We start from the raw sequence: 20,806 nt of genomic DNA, 5'->3' as shown, positions 1-20,806 counted from the left end.
TACAGGTTCTATGGCATCAGAAAGATACAAAAGTAGAAAAAACCTGTCTGACACTAAGTGTTCAGAGCAGTCTGAAGCCTGAGCTTTTGGCTTGTAGGGATTATTTCCACATGTGCTGACCTCAAGATATCTCTAGTTGGCACTTGATTTTTTCATATAAGAAACATTGCCAAGATGATCTCTGTTGTATCACACTCTGAATTAAAAATTATTGTTCATGCCTTTTTTTTTTTAAATATTCATCTAAATTGTTGTAATTCCTCCATCATTTGTCTCAACAAAGCATCATTGGAAAATCTGCAAGTTGTTGCAGAAAGCTACTAACAAAGTCTTCTGCCTCCCCATCAACTTCAGAGTCCTTTTTAGGATTCTGCTTTTTGACTTTTAGGGCTCTGCATGGGCAAGCACTGCCATACATCAGTGAACTTTTACATCCATACATCCTCAGCAGGTCCCTGAGGTCTTGTGATCATGGCCTGCTGGCTATGAATCATACAAGGCTAAGAACTACAGGAGACAGAGGTTTTACCACACTGGGCCCCAGACTGTGGTCTAAGCCTGAGATGGGTGGTTTCTTTTAAAAGTAGCTAAAAGCTTATCTTTTTAAACTTGCTTTTAGTTAAGTTCTTTTTCTTTTTTAACATTTTTTGTTGTGAACCACTTTGTGATATTTAATGATATTTAAATAAACTCTTACATACTTACTATTTAAAACTTTGGCCATGTTCATGTGCATTTACTGCTCTATAACAGGATATATAACACACATATAACACTGAATAAATATAATAGATCCACCTGGGGACAGGATGATCTAAGCCACTGCTGACATATTGCCACTTTAGTTGTTGAGCAAACTAGCTAGCATAAAATTGTTAGCATGTCTAATCTGGGTTCTGTCTAGCAACCCATAAGAGCATCAGTTAGCTCCCACATGCTCTACTATGCTAACTAGTCAATGACTTTGCCTGTTTCCTGTTTATGTTAGGAGGAAGCTCATTTTAGAGCACTTTTTCTACAATGAAGTATCTGCTGTGGCTAAAAAAAGAAGTGCACAGAGTAAATCCAGTATCTTATTTGATTCTTGTGATTGTCTTTCTGTCTTATGATAGTAGCAGATTGTTGTTTTCCCTTGCTAATGCCAATTAAGCGCAAGTAGAACACAGACCTTGTGTAACAAGTGCCACAAAAACCATGCAGTTTGAGTGTAACTGCAGAGGATTAGGTCTAGCGTAGCCTGAGCTGGCCTGTGTGTTTTTCTGTTTGGAGATGTGTAGATGGCGCAGGAAATGTTGAGGGATTAGTCAAAGCTAAAGGGTCACAGCGCTAATCTTATTATGGCAGGAATAGAAGGAGCGATCTGACCACTCCTGAACAACTTAACAGGCAGCCTGGGCACCAGGGGAATCCCTGCTTCCCCGCTGACAACACGGACGCGTGCGACAGTCAAGGCTCTTCCATTACATTATCTGCTATTATATACTCACTTCAAAATACAATGTGTTGTGTTACTGGATGGGAAAAACAAGGACTGACTTTAACACACAGCAGATATCTTATCTTAAGATCTTCTTCTGTTTGCTCTCATTTGTGGTATTTAAGAAATTTTAAAATGTAAACTGAGCTCCAACAGTAGCAGTAACAGTTAGTTCTTATTAAGTTATAGACTCTGCACATGGTGGAGGATTTTTATACGTTGTGCAACATAATTAACGGGGATGAATGTTCATTTTCAGTTCAATATTTTACATTGGTGTCTTCCTTTAAGGCCACCCTCCGTGTTTGGATTAGCTAACCCTTAGCAAACAGGTTTCAAAGCTGGTAGACCTTCTGTACGCCTGTTGTGTGGTGTTAGTTCAGCAAGCATTACACACACACGCAGGTAGGAACAGAGGATTACCGGAGTTGACTCCTTTCTTTATTTTTCTTTTTTCTTCTTTAAAACCACAACCAGAACAACATACTCACTAGCGCCCTCTAGCGCTTCTGGTAAATGCATCTACAGAACAAATGCAATAGTATGTGTGGACACAACATCTCCCCCTTTGAACAAGGATTTCTTATGTGAACCTGACTTCATCATTCTGATGTATGTCACCTAATACACGTTTAACATATTTCACATTACTCAGTAACATTCACTTTCCCATGACAAAGTCTTGGGTCCAGCAAGGTGGGTTCCTCATCCTGGTGGGCCTAAGCCTACTATCAGACTCAAAGTTAGATGCTAGATCAGTTCCTGGTTTATGACAGTCCATTGTTGTGTCAGAATCAGTACCTGCGTTCAGCTCTGACAGAGCCGATAAGTGTGAGGCGTTCCAGGTCCGTCCATCATCCAGCAAATAAGTGTTTGGTCCTTTCCTTGTCATGACAGTCCTTGGTTTGGAAAACTTTAACTCGCCTTTCTTTACCTTCCACGGCTTCCTAACCCGTACCTTGTCACCAGGCTGAAAGTTGGATGGTTTGGCGTGTCTGCGAGCATCAGTGTATTCTTTCATTTTCATTTGCTTATTCTTAACTCTTTCGCACATGGTATGCCTCTCTGTCTGAGGAACAGGCATATCCATTACCTGTAACTTTGTTCTCATTCGTCGTCCATGGAGCAGTTCTGAAGGGGAAACTCCAGTTGTTGAATGAGGGGTTGCTCTGTAGTCCATCAGGTAAGTTCTCAGGAACGATTTCCAGGGTTGTCCTTGAATCGAGGCAGTCTCTAGGTAGTCTTTAACGCATCTATTGAATCTCTCAACTTCCCCAATAGCTCTTGGGTAATACACTGAGGATCTCAGGTGTTGGATTCCCCTGCTTTTCAGGAAGTCAGTGAACTCAGCAGAGAGAAATTGAGAGCCATTGTCACTTATCAGTGTCTTTGGATTCCCTTCACGAGAGAAAACTACAGAAAGGAATTGAATGATAGTAGCCGCATCAGCTCGGGGAGCAAAAGCTACTTCAGGCCACTTGCTAAAGTAGTCTACCAATGTGATGGCAAATCTACAGTCAGAAGGGGCTATTTCAAAAGGGCCTATGATGTCCACAGACACCTTTTCCCAAGCAGCAGCTGGTAAAGGAATGGGTTGGAGTGGAGCATCATGGGTGACAGCGGACTTGTCATTCTGTCTGCACGTTGCACAGTTCTTTATCAGTGTCTCTATATGACAATCCATTTTGGGCCACCAGTACATTTCCCTCAGGCGTTGTTTGGTACGGACGATGCCTTGGTGAGTTTCATGAGCTATATCAGTGAGTTTTTTCTGCAACGACTCAGGCACTAGCAATCGATGTGTACCTCTGATGATGCACTCGTTCAAGACCGCGAGTTCATGGCGGATTGGGAAGTACGGCTGTAAGTCAGGATCCAGTGACGTCTTCCTAGCAGGCCAGCCTTTCTGTATCTGCACACGGAGCTTTGTGAACACTGGACAGTCTTTGCACCCTGACTGGAAGTCATCCTCTGACACAGCACTCAGATCAGTGAGGATGGCTGCAACTGACTCCACATCCTCTGCACATGCCATGTCTGTCTCGGAAAGTGGGAGCCTAGAAAGACAATCAGCAACATGGTTCAGTGACCCAGTTCTATATTCCACTTCATAATCAAACTCCAACAGGCGAGCTGACCATCTGGCTATGCGTAGACCAGCTCTGTTATTGCCCTTAGTAGTCAGCAGTGTTGTCAGTGCTTGGTGATCTGTTCGTAGGAGGAATTTTCTGCCCCAGAGCCATGTGCGCCATTTTTCAGCAGCCCAGACGCAAGCTAGAGCTTCCTTCTCAACGATTGAGTATTTCCTCTCTGCATCAGACAAGCTGCGAGATGCAAATGCAACAGTATGTTCTGCATCATTACCGTCAAGTTGAGTCAAAACAGCACCTACACCGTAGTCTGAGGCATCTGTTGAGACTATGGTTGGCTTACTGGGGTCGAACATCACCAGGGCAGGGCTGTGCACGATTAACCGCTTGACTTGATCAAACGCTGCTTGAGCTGCTTCGTTCCAGTGGAATGAACAGTCCTTTCGCAGAAGAGCTCTCATAGGTTCAACAACAGTCGCGTAATTTGGCACAAACTTGCTGTACCATGCACTCAAGCCAAGAAATGAGCGCAGGGTTGCAGGATCAGTAGGGGGCGGAGCATGCAGGATGGCAGTGACATGAGAGTCATCTGGCAGCAGACCTTCTGGACCGATCTTTTGACCCAAAAAGCTCAGAGTAGTTTGACGGAGTTGACATTTGTCAACATTGAGTTTCAGTCCTGCATTGTTGATTCTGTGTAACACAGCACGCAGATTGGCCTCATGTTCAGCTTCTGACGTTCCGTATATGATGACATCATCAAGGTAGCATTGCACCCCTTTCTGGCCGCGTAGGATTTGTGTCATCATCTTTTGGAAGGCTGCAGGTGCTGAACTCAACCCATAGGGAACTCTGCAGTACTGGTACAGTCCTTCATGTGTAATGAAAGCAGTGAGCCCTCTACTCTCTTCATGTAGTTTCAGCTGATGGTAGGCGGATTTAAGATCCAGGGTGGAGAACATGACAGCCCCACGCAGCTCAGACAGTATGTCCTCTATCAGTGGCAAGGGATGACTGTCAGCGACCACCGCTTTGTTAGGTTCTCTCAAATCAACGCACATGCGTATGCCACCAGTCTTCCTTCTAGTGACTACAATCGGGGAGACCCATTCAGATGCATCAATTTTCTCTATGATGCCATGTTCCTCAAGGTTCTTGAGTTCTGCGGAAACAGCATCACGGACTGACAGGGGTAAGCGTCGAAGTTTCTGCTGTATTGGCTTCACTTCAGGTCGCACCTTCACTTTATGTACAAAGTCCTTTGCACATCCGAATGCAACTGGAGACTCACATTCCTGTTTACATTGAGTGGGCAGAGCCGAGGTTTGCTGGAGTGCAGCACAGACCTTGGACTGTCAAGAACTAATTGTCCCCCTTTTATGTGTAGCTGGAGGGCAGTCACCAAGTCCATTCCCAGTATGGGTGTTCCTGTTCTCACAATGTAGAGATCTGTGGAGGCACTCTTGCCATTGTAAGTAATGTCAGCTCTAAGACACCCTAATACATCCAGTTTCTCTTTTGAATATGTAATAAGCTGAACAGCTGGATTACTTAACTTAACTGAGCCAAAATTTGTGCTGTAAACATGTTCAGGCAGTATGGAAACACCAGACCCTGTGTCTACTAGTAGCTTAACAGTGCATGCCTGTGCAGTATTTGGTACAGTGACAGCAACAGTGCACATCAATTTAGCCGGATCACCACTGACACAATTGTCAACAGTTAAAACACACATTTCAGGAACAGTCACTTCATTAACAAGCTTATGAGAAGATTTACACACTCTCGAAAGATGTCCGATTTTCCCACACGTATTACATTTGCAGTCTTTTGCGGGGCAGGATTTATCATTGGCTTTGTGATCAGCTGAACCACAACGGTAGCACGTCGGAGCTGTATCCGTTTTTTTAGCTGCTTTGTATTTTGGCTTGCGCATCTTCTTTTGTACTTGAACAGCGGCAACAGGCTTTGTTTCACCGACAGCAATGGCCTTTGCATCAGCTATTGCAGCCTCTGTACGCCTAGCAATTTCCAAAGCTCGATCGAGCGTCAAATCCTCCTCCATTAGCAGTCTTTCACGTATACGAGCATTATTTGTCTTCTCTACAAGTTGATCCCGCAACATTTCATTCTCCATAGCCCCGAACTTACATTGTTTCACGAGCTCACGCAGTGCTGCAACGTAGTGATCTGTAGACTCACCGACAGCTTGGGCTCGTTGCCTGAAACGGTATCTCTCGGCGACAACATTGACTTTAGGATGAAAGTACGTTTCCAAAGCCTTTACGGATCCCTCGTAATCATCCGTAGCGAGTGGTAAGGCGCTGTAGATTCGTTGTCCCTCCGTTCCCAAGCAGTGAATGAGCAGGGCCCTCTTCCTCTCCGTAGCAAAGTCATTACCCCCGGTCGCCAGCAAGTAGTTATCGAACAACTTTTTCCACGTAGCAAATGGAATTTTCGGTTCGCCCGGGCAATCCAGGAACACAGCCGGGGGTTGCAAAGAGAGCAGAGCCATAACTTAATCACCACTACTCTCGTCGCCACTTGTTGTGTGGTGTTAGTTCAGCAAGCATTACACACACACGCAGGTAGGAACAGAGGATTACCGGAGTTGACTCCTTTCTTTATTTTTCTTTTTTCTTCTTTAAAACCACAACCAGAACAACATACTCACTAGCGCCCTCTAGCGCTTCTGGTAAATGCATCTACAGAACAAATGCAATAGTATGTGTGGACACAACAACGCCTGAGATGATCATATTAAGGATGACAGCACTCTGCCTCATCATAAAGATCCAATAGAGAAAAAAAAAGCCTGATGTTTTGCTGTATTTAACACAAGCATCCATCAGTGCAAGATTTACAACAGTGAAAGGGCAAAGGCTGATTTTTAAGTTGAGACAGAGAGTCGTAAACAGGGGGCGACTAGTTCAGGAGCAGAAATAATTCCTTCTTTCCACTTACTTCAAGAAAATTAAGATTTTAAGATGGAGAACTGGCGCTAAATGGTCTGACATACTGCAGTGCATGTGAGGTCATGGTGAAATAGCGTGGACGAGAACTGCAAGTCCTCCAAAACAAAACAGTAAAACTCCAAGCGGACCTATAAATGAAATGTGCCTTTCTGTCTTTGCTTCATCTGCCTCTCTTCACTCAGCAAACACAAGCAAAGGCTTACACGTGGGCACACACACACGGTCACTCACAAGCACACGCACAAGCCACAATGGCACATCCCAGTGAGTCTTTTAGCTTTTCTTGAGACAGTAATAAAACCCAGTGCCAGGAAAAAAAGAGAATGACCAGTAAAAGAGACGTGGAAATCATCATTTTTCTTACCTTCCTAAGTTTTCCTGGGTCTGTGTCTTTTTGGACAAATGGCATTTAGTTAATTCTTCCATTAAAACGATGCAGGCACTGAAGCCATGTTGTCTGGTTAAGGTAGTTAAACGTAAGAGAGGTTCACGTTTGAATTATTTTCAGCTTGTCAGCGGTGTTAAGACAGCTGGAGGCCTTTTTCAGAAATGGGTCTATTTATATTTAGCATGTCAAACTCTATTTACTCTGGAGAGAAGGAGTAATTATGGTGACAAGACTTAGTTAAAATCAGGTGATTGCTGTGACTGCACGAGTGATGTAATAGGTATGTAGGCTGAGGCTGTTGTTTCACCTGTGCACAGCTGAGACTCAACCAGTGCTTCTCCAATCATGTGTTTCCTTTCTTACACTTGTTACTTTGATTGTATAAATGCATTCATACTTGTAAGCGAATGCCCAGACGGTGTATTCTCACTGGTCAAAAAATGTGGAACACTTTGCCACCTCATATTTATACGGTGGCCCTAAGAGGCCAAACGGACTGCAATTTAAGAAAAATGCTGCAAAAGCACACAAAACACAATGGAAATAGGAAAAATGAAAAAGAAATAGGAAAAAACAGATTTCCAAAAGCACAAGGGAAGTGTTTCTGGGGAGACAATAACCCGACGGACCAGTTGCAGGAACCAAAACATGCTAGGTAAGTGTGTTTTAATCTCATGATTCATATAATACTGGTGATGGATTTTTAGGCTAATAGTTAGGCTAACACATTTACCTCTCATCTTTTCTTTCCTCACAAAACCGATAGATCCTCCACTTCTTTTAAGTGTCTCCCAGCGCAATTCTTAGTGTATTTTGGTTCTTGCAACTGGTCCGTCGAGTTATTGTCTCCCCAGAAACACTTCACTAGTGCTTTTGGAAATCTGTTTTTTCCTATTTCTGTTTTCTTTTTTCCTATTTCAGTTGCGTTTTGTGTGCTTTTGCAGCATTTTTCTTATTGCTTCTTAAGTTGCAGTCTGTTTGGCCTCTTAGGGCCACCGTATGCTTGCCATCTTACATCTGGAAAACAAAGAAATTGTGAAAGGCTTGAAAGAAACAAAATACAGAGATGAACACTAAAAATTCAGCAAAGACCTTTAGTTTTTCCATCTACTGTTCACCTCATCAGAAATGGTCTCATTAGAAGGGTGGCTGTCAAGAAGCCATTCTTAAGGAGGTGAAACGTATTAGCTAAATTATGCATTCATACTAAAATTTGATCTGGCAGCAGATCAGATTTTAATGAAATGATTTGTCCCGGATGACTGTTCGAGCCTTCTAGAGTTTAATTCTCATTAGTTTGTCCAGTGCAGCCAACCAGTTTTTTCTGTACTTCACACATTAATGTAAACTATGAATTGGATTTGAGTCATGAGCTGGAAGAGCTACTACGTCACTGACATTCTGGTTTCCTGTACTTCACCCTTATGCATTAGCTAACTTTAGGATCAGGAAAGTCATTTAACATAAAGTCAGCTCATATTGTAAAACCTGTATTCCCTGTTTCTAAATGACTGAATGAAAGTTTGATATTTTAATATAGTAATGTGTCAGACCCACACTCAGACACCGTCCATGTATCTATGCTCTTGCTTGATTTGGAACAGCCAACGTTCGTTTTTGCAAAACACCAGAATAGTTCAAAACAAGTCCAGTCCTATCAGTGCTGCTGACATGCTCCTGATGCATGGCAGACATTTGGTAAAGGTTACACCAACAGGCCCATTAGTGGCCTGATGACAAAAATTACATGTGACTGTCTGAATGAACCGTGACACTCAAGAGTCAGACATTTTTACATCAAGTGGCCACTTGATTTCCAGGGAAACCTAGAGAAGGGAGAACCAGGAAATCAGTCTAAACTGGCTAAACTTACAGCAGACCCATGCATGTGATTTCTTATGTATAAAAACATTCACTTGTATATGTGTACTCAGTTCTCTCGCATGCTTTTATTGTTGTATGTTGACTGCCTCTTAGCACTAATCGCTGGATGATTTGACTTGAGTATTTCTGCTGCAGACTATCACAGATATATAGTATTTCATGAATGCTGATCTCACAGAAAAGAGACACAGGCCTGTAATTCTTCGCCTGCGTGAGGAATGATAATGATTCTGACCCTGGCCTTGGGTTAGCCTTGCCTAGCTTAGCAACGGTTACCACTGAGCTCCAGACAGCAGGGCAGACTGGAAGGCTCCGGAGCCAGGCTGGCCCACGTGCGGTCCCACATCAGGGGGCATGCACCCTGTCTGTCCCTGCTCTTACATCTATACCTTTTTACCCAGCCTCCCCCCAAAGAAGGGAATTGGAGGATTTGTCATCAACACACAAACACACACGCACAGGTTTCCAAACCCCCTGCTGACACACAGTGGAATGCACAACTGTTTATGCACACAAAGGGACAGTATGGACACCCAGATAAACAGATGTTGGGCTTAATACAGAGCACTTAGGAAAATTATTCTTGCAGTCTGTAGTCATAAGAGGTGGAAAATCAAGAGTAACATTTAGCAAAGCATCTTTATGGCATGGTCTTGCCAAATATTTAACTTTATTGTTTTCATCAGTAGTATTTGTTGTTTCTCAACCCTTTAGCATACAGACAGTATAAAGCACACATGAAAACTCAATCCCAGCACATAATGCCCTGAGAAGAACCCCCTCCCCCCAAAATCCCTAATGAATCACAAGGAATATTAGACTGTAATATGTCTGTACTGTTATTCCACTACAGAGGGTACTCTGCTTACCTGTGCAAACAAACATTTTTCTGTGATGAACTGCAGCCATAGAAGTGTAAATGATGAATCCAAGTCTGAAAAGTGAGGTTAACATAAAAGTTCTTAAAACATCTTTTTAAATGCCTATCAGGGCAAAAACATACTCATCTCAAGGCTTCATAACCAGATTTCACTAATCAACGGATGAAGTCACTGTGGGTACATCTATCTTTGTCCAGTCTACAACAGGGGACTACAACAGATTTCCACTGACATCTGGCCTCCGTGGTGCTTATTTCATCATCATGCATGACCTTCCAAAGAGAGGCTGTCAATGACAGTGTGATTGTTCACAGAAAGTAAATGTTAGTTTAATCTCTTCTTCATTCATTGTTACAGGTCTGTAATCCAGTGATGATACAGTCAATGCAAAAGTAATAAAAAAGACGGTACTGCAACTTCAGATACATCTGGAACTTTGTAAAAAAAAAATGGTAACATTAAAACATTCTAATTTCTGGAGTTTAGTATAAGTCAGGACTAAGTGTGCCATGTTTTGAATTTAACTGCCCATCTTTGGCCCTTTATTTGGTAAAAACAAATGTTTTTGTTGTTTTGCTATGTCAAATTATATGAAAAAGAAAGTTCTTTGAAGTTTACAGGCATCATTTATGGACAGCTTTTTTGATGTCCCACCCAATGTTCCCTCTAATTTTTCATGTGTCTGAGCGAACACACATACTCCCTGAGTACCACTGTGAGCGACAGCAGACGTGTGCACTGTGATCAACGCCAGCATCGAATCCATCCAAGTTACATGGTTTATTAAAATAATCAAATTACAGCATTTACATTTACTTTTAATTAACTGCTTACACTGAAAATTAAAAAAAGAATCTTGTTCATGACCTGTGTAGTATGTTAACACTATTGGAAGTAAAAAGAACTTGAACTCCAATTTTGAAAACAAAACTTTATTTTATTTTTATTTCTTTTTCTTTTCTTTTTTTAAATAAAGCTCTGACTTGTATTATGAGTATGAGTCTGTGGTCTGGGAGAGAGTCCTGTAACAGAATATAATGGCCACTGTTGGGCAATTAATTATATAGTTACTTCTTCAAAAAAAGTAACTGAGTTATGCAAACAACAAAGTTTTTTGCAGCTGTTTACCTAAAAATACAGCCAAGGCGTTTTTTTTTTTTTAATAAACATTTCAAACTATTTACAGAACAATCAGCTGTTCTGCATCAAGTTTGATGCCACACAAATTATTTGTGCCACTCCAAAAAATAATTTCTGTCCACTATGAGATAAAGGAGAACAACAGCCTGATACCTGCAGGCCTGACAACAGGAGATGTATCACTCCTGTAACTCCTATAACATTCAGCAGTCGCCTCGTTGTTCTGACACACACAACAAAACTATTGACTACACTACACACTAACTACACAAGATTTGCGCTAAACGTTGCAAATCTCTCACATCTCAAAACACCGCCGTCACTCCTAAAACTTCCCCCCTTCCTAAACATCTAAATGCCATGTTGCCATATCATTTTTTTGATTGGTCAACATGATACATTTTTCGACCAATAGGAAAGGCTGGGGGGTTTGTTGGTTTTGTTTTTGCTCACAGGCAGAGAGCGCTTTTGTTTCGTAATAAAGCTGTTCTGTGTACGACAATCATTTCTGGAGCTTGTCTTGTTCAACCAGTCTGATGTAGATTTGCTGCTCTTCTTGGGTTCATTGTCTTGTTGCATTAACCAATGTCAGCCAACCGTTAAGTGCTAGACGGATGGTTAGAATTCACAATAACTGCGAGGTGTCCAGGTCCTATGGCTGCAAAAAACAAGCTCACCACCCCTGCACCACAGTACTTGATAGCTGGTATGTTTGTGATGATATGCTGCGTTTCGGTTTACTCCAAACGTGGTGTTGTGCATTATAACCAAACATTTTCACATCTGTTCAAAGGACATTGCTCCAGAAGTCTTGCGATTTGTTCGGATACACCTTTACAAATGTGTACATATGTTCTTTTAAAGAGAAGAGACTTCCTCTTGCCAATTTTTAAAAACAAGCCATACTTTTTCAGTCTTTTTCTATTTGTACTGTCAAGAATTTTTACATTTAAAAATGTTAACATGTTAAGTGAAGCCTGTAGAGTCTGAGACGTAGGTGTTGAACTGCATTTTCCTGGCACATTAACTCCTGGGGGAGATCTGCAACTGTCTTGAATGTTTTTCCACTTTTCAATATTTTTTCTTATTAGACTTCAAACAGTTTGGAAATTACTTTGTAACTCTTCTCAGATTAATTGGCAGCAGCAACTGTTTCTGTAAGATCATTGCTGATGTTGTCCTTACTTGGCGTTGTGTTGACGCACATCTGAATGCTCCAAAACAGCAAACTGCCAAAATACTGCTTTTACAGAGGTACTTGCTGATAATCAGTTAATCAAGTTCATTTGATTAGCAGCACCTGGCTGCTATTTACCTTCTTAATTCCTATGAAAACAGTAAGAGTGCACTTAGTTTTTCCACACACCGTCTCTGCATTTTGGCTTAATTTTTGTTAAATAATGACACAGATGTAACATGTCATGTTTTGTCATTCATCTTAGGTTTTAATTACCCAAATTTGTGTTATTTTTAAGTTTAGTTATTTCACTTTTAAGAAATAACTAGATGAAAGTTAGTAATCTTAACTAACCATTATTGCTGTAAAACTTGTTCCTAATCAACTATTATATAATAACTAATATGTTATATAATCATATGACCTTAAACAATGGTTATTAAAGACTGTTGCCAGTCATTTTAAGGCCTGTTGTAGAAGTACAGCGATAACGTCTTTGTGTTCATGGATAGAAATAACAATAATATCAGCATCATGATATACGAGCCTTTAGTTCTGAGTGGTTTCCGTGTCGTGACCTGAATACCTCAGCGATGAAGCCAAGCCAGCAGCTCATTAACATTCCAATACAGCCCTAATCACCACTGCAACTGTGTGTGTGTGTGTGTGTGTGTGTGTGTGTGTGTGTGTGTGTGTGTGTGTGTGTGAGAGAGAGAGTCAGAGAGAGGGGAAAAGGGAAAAGAGAGATCATGCACGTGTTGCTCCGCGAGCGAGGACGCGGTGAAAGTGTTTGATGAAGTGCCTGCCTCAGGTGATTACAGCCGCGTGGGGTGATTGGTTCCATCGAATCGCACCTCTCCTCTCACATCTCGGATGCTGTTGCGCAGCTTTTTTGCACAGCTGAGGCTCGTTTTGCTAACAAGTTTTATTGATCGACTCATCGGAATGAGAAGTATGAGGACTGGCGAGAGATGAAAGATGCACAAGCAAACATAAAAGGCAGCAAAAACGAGTGCGAGAGCTTTAAGGTGGAGACGTTTTATTCGTTATGGTTATGCATACGTTCCCATGTTTGTTCAGTTAACCTCAGATAACCATCTATGTGTCTTTTTCTGTCTGTCCCTCTGCAGAAAGACTATATAACTCCAATGGACGTGACTTGAGAAGAGCACTCTTCTCTCTAAAGCAAATTTTTCAGGTAACACACTCTCTCACACACACACACAAACACACACACACACACACACACATTTTTCAATGCAATTACCGTGAGTACATTGTTGCAGAATACAGTCGGTTATTGTGGCCACTGTGTGCTTCTGTGATGACAGGATCTCCATCAACGTGGCGTTTCTCTCTCTGTCTTTGTGTGTGCATGTGCGCGCGTGTGTGTGTGTTTGCATTGAAATTTGTGTGGGAATCTTTTATTTTAAGTGGAGAAGAGTTAGCCACTTTAAAAAAAAGAAGAGCTCTGCAGCACAAACAGAACAGAAGCACTCCGTATGTAAAAAGACAGTGATTCAGCAAACGGAGCAGCACTGTGCAAACTTCCAGATTGTTCAAAAAAGTGCAGCATTCAAGCTATTAAAAGTGGCCCTTTTTTTGCAACTAAACACTACATAAAAAACCCTCCATGCAAGCTCCATGCTTATTTCCTACCACCTTCTCCTCAGAGGATGCCTGAACCTGGAGCTTTAACGGTGCACATGAAGGTGTTTTTGTTTCTTTAAGAAATGACACATAAAAAGCAGAAAACTGTAAAAAATCATGTCTGCTGACAAGTGTGAGTGTGTATACCAGCTGGTCTGATCCCAGAGGAGGGTTTGAAAATCTGTGTTGTGTCAACTTAAATCTTAAACCTCCACATCACTGACATCAAGTGGCAACACAAGAAAATGCATTAACTGCATCCACGAAATTACGAGCTCTGTTCTGGTTATCCCGTGCTTCCTCTATTTGTGCTCATTTTCCTTCAGGATGACAAAGACCTGGTCCATGAGTTTGTGATGGCTGAAGGTCTGACGTGTCTCATCAAGGTGGGAGCAGAAGCTGACCAAAACTACCAGAACTACATATTAAGAGGTATGGTCTCCTGCATGCTGCATAATGATATATGCTAAGAATAATAACAATAATATACTACATGCTTAGATCAGGGGGGTCATTCTATCTTTCTCTGGGGCAACACTGTGAAATGGGACTCACATCAAGGGCCAGACATTTATTTTAACATGTTTTGAAATCCTGTATAACAATTAACAAACAAGATCAAATGATATCTGATGATTCTATTGCCTGAAATTGTCTGCACATAAAAATAAAATTTGCCCGTAGTTCTCAGTGAAAGGACTGGCCTCTGAGAAATTTACCGTGCTGTAGTCGTGTGCCTCTGTGGCTCAGTGACTTTTTAAAGCAAACACTCAGTCTTTATGGCTCTACATCTTTGCCGGCGTGTGGACAGAAGCATCCAAGTGAAGACAATAATTACGGAGACACAGGATCTTTCCTTACCCTGTCGAGATGTGGGCTTTTCAGAGTTCCACTTCTCTTGAAATAGCCTGCATTCAGCATCAGCTTTTCCTTTGTGTTTCTCAGCTAGTCTAGGCACATGTGGTCATGACGGCATGTCACGACTGATTTGGACATGTTACTTAGAAGATATGCATGAAAAATAAAATTGTAAAAATGAGAAACAAATGCAGAAAAACTGCATTTCGAGTGCTTTAAACAGAGTTTTTAACCCTATTATTATTTCTGCTGAATATTATTATAAGATGGCAATACAAAAAGAGCAATGTAATGGAATTAAGTCATGTTTGTCACTCAGAGGTTTTCTATGGAGCTGTTAGTCATGGTTGTGCCATCGTTGTCATGACTGATTGATTTTCTCAGCATAATCAGAATCATTGCTGTCACTGTAACTGATTTTATTGCTGTTATTTAATTCATTTTGGTTCTTTTTTTATTTATTTCATCTTATTTTATTTTATTTTACAACAAGTTCTCAGTCATCTTTCCGTATACTTTTCTGACTTTTCCTTTCTTCCTCAGCTCTCGGGCAGATCATGCTCTACGTGGACGGGATGAATGGCGTCATTGGCCATCCTGAGACAATCCAGTGGCTCTACACTCTCGTTGGCTCGAAGGTATCAAGTCAAGCGTGCATCCTAAAAAACTCAGAGGACACACACACACACACCACCCTGACGTTGGTTAACCAGCCATTGTTTGCAGAACATTATTTTTAGCGTTTATCCAAAGAAACACACACAAACACATACCCTAATGATTGTGTTGTGTGTTTCCAGCTGTGGGTGGCGGCTTCTGTTGGTTTTGTGGTGTCCTCGTGCACTAGGCACCAAGACACTCATGCTGGGACTGTTTTCCCTACACTACCACCCCCCAGGTTTCACTGTTGTCGCCAGCGTGAGAACATATAGCAATAAAATCTCCAGAGGAGGCGCTTTCCGTGTCGAACGCTGGAGTAAAAGCATTCAAAACCCCTTCTTCGACTTGAAGCGATCTTCTAGTTCACAGCAGATGAACCACAGGGCTGTAGGCGTAGCCACCCTGCACTCTCCCTTTCATCCAGGGCAGTTCTAGTGGAATTTGGCCTGCGATTATTTCCTCAAAACAATGTGCTAGACCCCTGTTGCTCTTCCTGCAGACTACAGGCCCGTAGGATGATGGTCCCACCATGAGTAAAGGGAGTTGCTCGCCAACAAGACATTGCCCCATGTCTTGCCCTAGACATTGGCATACTATCAGACTATCTTAGGTGGGATAAATTGCGCCGCAGTACTAAAGTGAGTATGTTGATCAGCATTTACTTCCTTGAGATTTTTTGGTAGTGCTGTATTTTTATCATAGATGGGTATGTGAGAGTCCATGGTCTGGATCATATAAGCAGTATAAGCAGAACAACTACGGTTCTGCAGCATCTGCAGCCATCTTTGTTAACGAGTTCATGAAATTCCTTCCTAACCCAAACCAAAACCATAATTCCTAGTTGCCTGATGATGTCCGTTACAATAAAATTAACCAAAATGTCACGTTGCCTAAATTTTAAACCAAATCCTGTAAAATGTAATTTATATTATGAAGTTTCCCCAGACCAGCATCCCTAAAACAGAGGCTCACAGTATAACTGTATAAATAGATTATGTCCCTGCAGCATGATGACAAGCACAACACACACAAATAATGAAATAGCATCTGCTCGTATGTTTTGGTTGCCACTAATGCTAAACATTTGAATTCTAAATGTTTAGAGTGGATGAAGAGAGCAATAGGAACACAGTTGTCCATACTTTATGCAAGTTTCTTTATATTTCCACCCTAGTTTCGTTTGGTGGTGAAAACAGCTTTGAAGCTGTTGCTGGTGTTTGTGGAGTACTCAGAATCCAACGCGCCACTGCTGATCCAAGCCATCACCTCTGTGGACATGAAGAGAGGTACTAAAAGCTTAACATGCCACCATGTGCTGAGGGCTTAAAGTAGAAAGATACTGTAGTTTGTCTGCATGATAATATTTTTGAAGTAATGGAATTTAATCGACTGACTTCTAGGCAGCAAGCCATGGTCCAATGCTATGGAGATCTTGCATGAGAAGGATGGAGTGGATACGGAGCTTCTCGTCTATGCAATGACCCTCATCAATAAGGTTTGCAAAGCTATAGTTTATGGCTTTGCTGAGTACTTTCTTGTGTGGATATAGAACATTTTCAGTTTTATGGAAAACGCATCTTGGTTTTCTCCAGTAAGTGATCAGTTGATTGACTGACTTTGTGTTTTATCATTTTGCATGTAGATATAAACTGTATTGCGAAGTTTTAGTCCTGCAGCTTCAAAACCCAAAATGAAAAACTTAAATATATGATTATGTGCATCAAAGCAGTGTTTTAGTCATTAGTGTTTAAATGTGCAAAGCGTTTTAAACCTTGGTTACATCTTGACGACGTCTCCTTTCTTTTTGCAGACTCTTGCAGCACTGCCCGACCAGGATTCATTTTATGATATGGTGGATGGTCTGGAGGAGCAGGGCATGGAGACCGTTTCCCAAAGACATCTGGGGAGGAAAGGAACCGATCTTGACTTGGTCGAGCAGCTTAATATATATGAGGTCTGAGACACTCAAACAAAACATTAAAAGCGGTTGAAAATGGGTTATTACTGATCCCTTTTCAGCTTGTAAATGCTGTACTAATAGCCCAAATAAAGGTCAGAGTGCCATGTAAAATATAAAAATAAAAACAGAATCTTATGGTTTGTAAGTCATTTAAACCAAACATAATAGCTGAAAATAGTGCAAAACTTTATATCAAAGTCCAGTTTTTGTCTATTTAAATTGGTGGCATTATTCTTAACGCTCATTCTTTTAGGCTTAGGATGGCATTGTCTTGTGAAAAAAAAAAGGTATAAAAACGTGTCATCTGGATGGGAGCATATGCTGCTCATAAAACTTTCTTTGGAGATTATGTGTCGGAATTTCAGGAGTAGGACCACCCCTCCAAACACGCTCCTTCCGGTTGAAATCTATATAGGTTCCCCCAGTTCTGCAAGCTGTTCATTCTCGTTTACGTGCCCCACCCTCCCTCCTTTTTCTCTATTCTTTAACTTTTTCATTTCTACTTAGTGCATTGGGATCTGCAAGGCCCGGGAGCCATCGCCAGTCTCCTTCAAGGCCTTCCACAAACCGCAGCTCACTTCATGTCAAAGCTTTTTCACCTACTAAAACGCTGTCAAACCTAAAATGAGGACGTGGGCCCAGCTAGTGAAATACATCCTCCAGCAATAACGGTGCCTTCACAGTTATTGTTTGAAAATCACAGCGTTGAACAGTGGACCTAAATGCAGACGTGGAGGCAGAATGAATAAACAAATACAAAAACATTTTTGGTTTTATGCTAAAGTCCTAAAGAGTAAGTTCAGCAAAGAACACACTGAGATGGCTGTAGTATACATGGAAGCAGTGTTGGTCAAGTTACTTGAAAAAAGTAATCAGTAACTAATTACTGATTACTTCCCCAAAAAAGTAATCCTGTTACTTTACTGATTACTTATTTTCAAAAGTAATTAATTACTTAGTTACTTAGTTACTTTTTAAAAAGACGATTTACAACCTGAAGAGGTGATAAAGCGATAGATCTTTCAGCCCAATTCTACTTTTTCTGCATAATCCATCATACAAAATGTAATCAAATGGAAAAGTCTCTTTTTTTTAACTTGTTTTATCAGTTTTAATCTTTTAACTTTATGCATCAAGCAAAAATGTAATTATATGCAACATTCTCTGACTTGAATAAATTAGTTTAACATTTAAACCTATTTTATGCACATTCCAGCACATAAAATAAAATATTTTTTGTGTTTACACTCACTCTTTCAAATAGATGCAAGTAAAACACAGCAGAAAATAAATAAAGTCAAAGACTCAGCGGTCCTGTTGCTCTATTTTCACCTGTAAAGCAGGACTGGGGTAGGCGGAGGTTTACCCTGGTGCAGGTGTGCCGCGGTCAGTTGAAGAATCCGCGAGTTTCTCTGTGAGTTTCCCATTACGTCATAGCACACTTGGTGCTTGCTTGGAAGTTTAGGGGTTTTATCGCTGTAAAAAGAAGTTTTCTTCCCATGCACAACGGACACTAATGTTTTTGTCACTTTTTATGGAATCAAACTCAAAGTAAGGTCAGTACTTCCACGCTTTAAACGCTGCACGCTCACATTCTCTCCCGCACTCGATATATTATCCATTGTTGATCTGCACACAGCTGTTGTCACCAACGGCGCACTCGCTTACGTCACTGTTGTGAGACATTCTTGCAAAAAAATCACAGTTTTAGTAACGCAGTAACGCAGCGTTCCTACGGGAAAGTAACGGTAATCTAATTACCGATTTTGCAATAGTAATCCCTTACTTTACTCGTTACTTGAAAAAAAGTAATCAGATTACAGTAACGCGTTACTTGTAACGCGTTACTGCCCATCTCTGCATGGAAGGTTAACAGATGCTATGACAAGGAGTAAAGGGAATGTCAGGGCTATTTATACACGAGGGTAATCAGGGAAGTGGAAACACAACAGTAACAAGACTCAGCTGCACTCAATCTAGACATGGAAGCAGGGGAGGGAAGTAAAACTAAAAACAAGGCACGGGTGATAACTAAAAATAAATAAATGAAACAGAAAGTGAAGAACAAGAACTATAAGAAGCCATAATTTAGTCTCACAGCATGTTAGCTTTGGAAATGCGTGTTGCTAACAAGTTCCACTCATTAGACCAAAGGATCCAGCATTTTTCATTTACCAAAAAATCTACAAATTTTTGATTTAGATTTTGGTCAGACCACTTTGCTTCATTTAAACCCTAACATTTTTTTTAAGTACCACTCACTTTACAACCTGTCATGTCTTTCCCCAGACGACCCTACGGCATGAAGATGGTGATGATGACAGCCAGCCTCCACCAATGGTACGCCGGGACCGCAGGCGAGCCAGTGTTGGGGGCGGGGACAAAAGACATGGCCTGGAGAGGAGGCGGAGCCGCAGGGCTTCTCTTGGACGATCCGGTTACGCCTCGCCCTGCAGCCCCGCGTCCCCACAGAGAGCCGGCTTCCAACCTTTCAATGGAATCAGATCTGAGGACGTGAGCGAGAGGTGAGGGTGGTGGAAAATAAAACAGTTACGTATCACTTATTAAAATCTAGGTGCAGGGTTACTCAAAAGGTGTGGTGACAAAGCAAACAAAAAAGCGATAGTTCTTTAATATGTTCTCATTCTTCAGAGAAGTTCTGACTGTTTTACTGCTTTCTGCTCCAGAGCACTGTCAGGTTACCTTCAGTCCATGTAAGTCCAAACGTCACTGAGCCTCTGCTCCTCACAGACCTGCTGTAACAGCAACCCATGTGTCCTCCCTACTCACAGCGTGGGTTTTCCTGCTGCACCTAAACCCCACTGCAGACTTCTGCTGCACTGGAATAAAAATAATTGTTTTCAGCAGCTGCGCACGCCTTCGGGGTTTGCTTGCAATTCTAATAGAGGTGAACACGATATTAAACCAGCACAGGCTTTTCTCAACGATGTGTGTAAGAGCACAACAAAATGGGATCAGGATGGGACTTTAACTGTTTACTAAAGGCAAATCTTTCATCTATTGGTCCTCTTCTCCTCTTTAGATTTGAATATAATAATAGATGAAGGATTAAATGTAATCTGCTTTTGTCACATTAGTAGACAAACAATGGGGTTTAAGAGCTAAATCGTGCACACCTGAGCATACCTGTGAATCCTGAAAAACGGGTTCAAACGCGGTCAGCTGTACTGTAAAAGATACATTTTTATCCCGTGATTTATTTTTGAATGAATCTAATCAGTGGGTGAAAGCTGTTTACGTCCGGGACCGCATCCTGCTTCGTATTATGCACGCACACAAGAAAAACAAACCCAAGTTTTATTGACCATCCCATTCGTCACACACACATGGCTGTGGTCTTGTGGAACAACACCTGGCAGCGCGGACGGACTTGACTGCAACAGGACTCATCTGGTTTCACTATAAAACAGCACAGCAGTTTGGTGACAGCGATCCCCCAGCCGGTTTCTCCTCTCAGCATTCCTTTCCCTCTTTCCTTGTTATCATGTTCTGTGTTCATGCGCATGTAAAACCACCTAACTGGAGGCATGAAGTGTATAATCAGAAACATTCATCTGCCATCTCTCCCCTTTTCATTTCTTGTGTGTTTTCTCTTGTCTTGCCTTGTCTTTGTTTGTTTTCCTTGAGTGTCTTAACTGTGACTTT

The 20,806-nt window shown here is 41.5% G+C and overlaps 1 protein-coding gene across 5 annotated transcripts in view; it reads left to right on the top strand.

The window, feature by feature from the left end:
* The window catches only part of fhod3a (formin homology 2 domain containing 3a), a 72,859-nt gene that overhangs the window by 31,287 nt on the left and 20,766 nt on the right, over positions 1-20,806 (top strand). For 4 of the 5 annotated variants that reach the window (XM_085395592.1, XM_085395590.1, XM_085395591.1 and 1 more), the window contains exons 4-10: positions 13,143-13,210; positions 13,989-14,094; positions 15,064-15,158; positions 16,355-16,466; positions 16,581-16,675; positions 16,991-17,134; positions 19,430-19,665. In XM_085395592.1, coding sequence (XP_085251718.1) covers positions 13,143-13,210; positions 13,989-14,094; positions 15,064-15,158; positions 16,355-16,466; positions 16,581-16,675; positions 16,991-17,134; positions 19,430-19,665 — 856 coding nt within the window. Of the gene's footprint in view, positions 1-13,142; positions 13,211-13,988; positions 14,095-15,063; positions 15,159-16,354; positions 16,467-16,580; positions 16,676-16,990; positions 17,135-19,429; positions 19,666-19,827; positions 19,855-20,806 lie in introns of all 5 variants that reach the window. The other variant, XM_085395593.1, reaches the window with a different exon arrangement.

The sequence above is a fragment of the Rhamphochromis longiceps genome, linkage group LG22, assembly GCF_057381845.1.
Source record: "Rhamphochromis longiceps isolate RC_006_pf linkage group LG22, R_longiceps_female_GT1.1, whole genome shotgun sequence".
NCBI classification, from domain to species: Eukaryota; Metazoa; Chordata; class Actinopteri; order Cichliformes; family Cichlidae; genus Rhamphochromis; species Rhamphochromis longiceps.
This window is presented reverse-complemented; position numbering and strand designations above follow the sequence as displayed.